We start from the raw sequence: 5,061 nt of genomic DNA, 5'->3' as shown, positions 1-5,061 counted from the left end.
TTTTTTTTTTTTTTTTGTAGGCTGTATTTAGTTTTATTTGTAAATGGGGTGTTTGGTTTCGAATCAACTATCTAAGTTGCTGTTTGATGCCCAAAGCATTTTTTAATCTTAACTTATAGCACTTGTTTTGCCAATTGAAAATCTCTCCTTAGTGTGGATATCTCATCGTCGTTTTGTATTGCTTTGTCTACAATACAAGTCACGTTTCATATACATAAAAAGGCATCAGCAAGTCATTTGTCTGTACCATTTAACAAGTTAATTTGGTTAGACAAAACCAAGCTACCCAACTCCAAGCTATAAACACCTAGATTTATTAACAGCATAAACCGAACAATGCCTATTAGGCAGTCCCAAAGAAAAGCAAATTTATGAAGTCAGGGAGAGAAGATTTTACTTGTTGATCGTGGTTTTATGGCTGGATATATCTAGAGTAGCATATTTCGACCTGTTGGATTCCAGTTATTAGAACCGATAGGCNGAAAATTTATGAAGTCAGGGAGAGAAGATTTTACTTGTTGATCGTGGTTTTATGGCTGGATATATCTAGAGTAGCTTGTTATATTTCGACCTGTTGGATTCCAGTTATTAGAACCGATAGGCATCTCAACTAAACGCAATAGGTGACTTCAACTAGATGAGTATCTAACATTTTTTTTAACCATCGGTATTCAGTAATTGTTCTCTACATGAGAATGTAATTAGTAAGGTGTGAAAACATGCATTTTTTTTTTCTGGTCTTGTTTTAACCTTGCTGGGAATTATTTCATAAGATAAATGCGCAGGGAATTATTTCATAAGATAAATGCACAGGTAATTATTTCATGATTTATGTTGAGTTGAAATGGCCAGTTAAATTAAGCTATACCTTGTAGACTGAGAAATGCGGTTCTGGGATTGTAGCTGATGAAGATATCAAACATGGAGAGTTTGTAATAGAATATGTAGGCGAAGGTAATGTTTCTCTTTATTTAATTTTTGAATTTTATGATTTTTTGCATAATGTAATGTGATGCACTACTTTTAAGACATAATGGGTGCACTTATTAATCATGCAGTAATTGATGACAAAACATGTGAAGAAAGGCTATGGAACATGAAGCATCGTGGAGAGACAAACTTCTATCTATGCGAGATCAATCGAGATATGGTAATTGATGCCACATACAAGGGAAATAAGTCGAGATATATAAATCATAGTTGTTGTCCCAATACAGAGATGCAAAAATGGTATTGCCCCGATCCTTCAACTTTCCAATTTATATCGTGTTATATTTTTGAAATTTAAAGAGCATGGATACGTGGCAAACATATGGCACGTCATNACGTGGCAAACATATGGCATGTCATAGACATTTGATATTGATGCGACATGGCATGTAGGTAAGAACGTGCCAACTTGTAAAATAGGGNACGTCATGGACATTTGATATTGATGCAACATGGCATGTAGGTAAGAACGTGCCAACTTGTAAAATAGGGGACATGACATGTTGGGTGGGACACATTAGGTTTTTTGTTTTTATGTTTTTTACATACATTATTGAATACTGAAGAATAAATCTGTTTCTAAATTTTAACATCGAAGGGGAATATAATTCTTAATGACTAATGAGAGAGCTAATCTGTTTATCTTTCAGGTGGGCTTTTCTATTATCTTCATTTTCCATTGGATAGTGGAATTTTTAATTGAGTGGAGGGTCTATAATTTGTTTTTGTTATATTTGTACAAATATGTCCTAAACATGTCCTTAACTTGTTACCAGCATGTTGAAAAACTTGCAAATATTGAAATAAACACTCTTTTTTCACGTTTGAGCAGGTTCGCATGTGTAAATAGTGTCTGTGTTTTATTGCTTGATATGAGATTATTTTGGAGTAATTGCTGTATATGAATTGTTCTTTTAAAGGATTATAGACGGAGAGACGAGAATTGGCATATTTGCGACTCAAGACATACAGAAGGGCGAGCATCTAACTTATGATTATCAGTATGGTTGCTTGCTAAACTCTTGACCTATGCTATATGTAAAGTACTTTTCGTGCATTCTTTTATGAAAATGATGAATCTTTTAGTCACATGTTTGTTTTATATGATTACTATAATGGAAATATTGTGGCATCTATTCTATTATCTACTGTTTTATTTCCTGTACTGCTTGTCCCTGGCTAATAAACTTAGCAGGTTTGTTCAGTTTGGTGCCGATCAAGATTGTCATTGTGGTGCTGTTGGCTGCAGAAGAAAGCTGGGTGTAAGACCTACGAAGCCAAAGATATCTTCGGACGCTGCGTTGAAACTTGTAGCTTGCCAGGTGGCTGTATCTTCACCTAAGCTGAAAGCAATCTTGTCTGGAAGAGATGTAAGTACAGCTGTCTAGTTTGCTGAGGTTGTGATGCTCTATGTTACCTCTTTTGCACATATTTTTTGTATATGTTGCTTTTGTATGTGATTACTATTATCATTCACGTATGTTTAAATAGTTGAGGGTCCTTATATAAAGACTTTTTTTTGGTAAGACGTTCCATGTAAAGATTAACATGCGGTGACAGTCATTCCTCAAAAGAATACATGGGATGCATGTAAAAGCTTTTTGGAATTTCGTTATAAATACATGGGATGCATTTCAACATTTCAAACAAGTACTAGAAGTATGTGTATGATATACGTTAAAAATTAAGGCTCAAGTATTTATTTTTTGAAGTTACTGCATCAATAAAAATTTCTGATATGAATTTTTTAATACAAGAAATAGTCGTTATAGAAAGAAAACTGTAGAATTATATTGTAAAGAAACTTTATCCGTGTAAAAAACAGCAAAAATTTCATAGGATGATAGTCATGTCTTAAAGAACTGTTGCAGCCTTGCAGGTGGCTTTTAGAAATTGGGGTATACCATGTAGGGTGTTCTGCTTATGATCCCAAAAGTCAAGCATGGTCACAACCTTCGGTTTTAGGGAGTGGGTGTGGGCTTGAGGACACAGTACTTAATAATGACGAAGAGTTAGGTTCTTTTTACTTAATATGTGAGTCCCACCATTGTTTTAGCTAAGTTTTAAACAGCATGCGCTGAAGCCAAGTCAATCAATTGCCTTGCCTTGGTGAGTGTCTGCTTCTTTCTTAAGTGCTACATATCAAAATAAACTATAAAGTGAAATAAAGACAAACTTGAACAGAATATTGTTGGACCTCTTTTCCCAAACTTTCTCATCCTAAGTTCCTTCTATCACCTTCTTCTCTTAGTAATGGATTCTTACCTCGCTAATTTCAAGACTGCTACATTGTTTTTGCTTAGATACACACACACACACACACACACACACACACACACACATATATATATACACTTACAATTTTTTTCTTTTAATTGCACAATGTATTTCCCGTAACTGTACGGGATGAAACTAATTGAGTTTATGTTGTGGGCAGGTTATCAAAAATGGAACTTTGCATGTAGGTAAGTCCAGTATTATCTGACCACTTTAGTAGGATCTGGTGCTGATGGATGCCACAGCTTTCTTCTGTAAGCCAATGAAGTAATTAGAAAAGTTTTCTATTTGACTTCTTGTTCAGGAAGTTCAAAGCAGGCACGCAACCAGCAAGTGGTGCACGCCTATAATTGCATTGGTGAGGTCATTTGGATTGCTCGCCCCATCAGTGGAAGGTACGTTAGCTCTTCTATCATATTTCTTAGTGAACTAAAGTTGGAGGTGGCTATTTATTGAGTTAATAATGTGAGGACGGCATACATGCATGCATTATTTTACTGGTTTATGTACTAATTATTTTTCTGAAACGGAAACTCAGACAACTTATTAATCTAGTTAAAAAGGATACAAAAAGCTTTATCACCCATTGGAGCTTACATAAAATACGCTCAGAACNGTATACAAAACGCTTTATCACCCATTGGAGCTTACATAAAATACGCTCAGAACTAGTTTTCATTGTTAATCACATAATTGCTTTTCTAAAGAGCACCAATTACCTACATTGAACCTAGACTTCTTTGTCACGTCCTCCCAACTCAACTTTTTTTTTGAAAATTTTATATTCTCTCTGATCGGCAGAACATCTCTGAATTGTGATTTATTAGAATGGACGAAACTGTCTTTCTCAGTTTATCTATCTTCTGAAACAATTTACACACAAATATACATTCTTCTCAACTGAATTATGCAACGGACATTGAACATTTATGAGTCTTAGATTATCTTCCGGTTATCTTTCTGCTGTTTGACAGTGAGAAAATAAATTCTGCTGATATCCCTTTTTACTGTACCAAGGCCACATGAATTTGGAAGGAGAGCCAATTTTGGACTCTTCTGCAATTTTCTTCCATACTCAATACTTCGAAACAAAATCACTTAAGCATTTCACCTTTTTTGGCAGCTTTGCTTTTCAAAACACTTTCCTCAAATTTTCCTATGACTACCTCCCATGTTAAACTGAGGAACAATGATTTTTTTGAAATAATTCCTGCAGGTTTCTATGTCTGCGGTCCTTTATCTTCATTATTCGTTGGCTTCACATCTGCCAACATCTCCAATTCGACAATGCACCCAAATCTAGGATTGTTCTAATATATTCTGCTCAACACTGTTCTCCAGCTAGACGTCACCTCTTCTATAAAATTCTTCACACCCAACTTTTGAGACTGCTATATTGCATATGCTACAAAACAAACTCTTCATACCTATTGCCCTACCATTTTTCATTTCCAAAGGACGTTCCTCCTCCATCTCCTAATCTTATTCTGTGAACTGATTTATCACTGTATAACTTCTATAGACCACCAAGCGATACATCAATTGTTGTTTTGATTCTAATTTATTCTCCATCCAAAACCTTCAACCACAAGTTTACTAGCAAATGCCAAATGTCTTTAGTTTCAAAAGAAATCTTCAGCTGCTTTGCCATCCTAGCTTCCTTCACCAAAACATAAAGAAATACAAATGCATATCTAGTATTGACTCGATATTTGCTGATAGGCCATGAAGACACATAAGGCTTACTATGTAAGCAAGTCTACAAAACCCAGAACTTTAGACACTCATACCAAT

The 5,061-nt window shown here is 35.0% G+C and overlaps 2 protein-coding genes across 3 annotated transcripts in view; one reads left to right on the top strand and one right to left on the bottom strand.

The window, feature by feature from the left end:
- The window catches only part of LOC111785287 (WAT1-related protein At1g25270-like), an 8,817-nt gene extending 8,153 nt beyond the window's left edge, over positions 1–664 (bottom strand). The window contains exon 1 of the mRNA XM_023665696.1: positions 651–664. The gene's annotated coding sequence lies outside the window, so the exon portion shown is untranslated. The remainder of the gene's footprint in view (positions 1–650) is intronic.
- A 182-nt stretch (positions 665–846) lies between these two features.
- Positions 847–5,061, top strand: part of LOC111785286 (histone-lysine N-methyltransferase ASHH3-like) — a 7,830-nt gene continuing 3,615 nt past the window's right edge. The window contains exons 1-6 of one of the 2 annotated variants that reach the window (XM_023665695.1): positions 847–954; positions 1,059–1,230; positions 1,911–1,991; positions 2,240–2,360; positions 3,428–3,455; positions 3,572–3,662. In XM_023665695.1, coding sequence (XP_023521463.1) covers positions 1,097–1,230; positions 1,911–1,991; positions 2,240–2,360; positions 3,428–3,455; positions 3,572–3,662 — 455 coding nt within the window. In that variant the 5' untranslated portion in view covers positions 847–954; positions 1,059–1,096. Of the gene's footprint in view, positions 955–1,058; positions 1,231–1,910; positions 1,992–2,185; positions 2,361–3,427; positions 3,456–3,571; positions 3,663–5,061 lie in introns of both variants that reach the window. The other variant, XM_023665694.1, reaches the window with a different exon arrangement.

Source organism: Cucurbita pepo, unplaced genomic scaffold (assembly GCF_002806865.2).
Source record: "Cucurbita pepo subsp. pepo cultivar mu-cu-16 unplaced genomic scaffold, ASM280686v2 Cp4.1_scaffold000434, whole genome shotgun sequence".
NCBI lineage: Eukaryota > Viridiplantae > Streptophyta > Magnoliopsida > Cucurbitales > Cucurbitaceae > Cucurbita > Cucurbita pepo.
The sequence above is the reverse complement of the archived record's forward strand: the minus strand, read 5'-3'. Positions and strand labels throughout refer to the sequence as shown.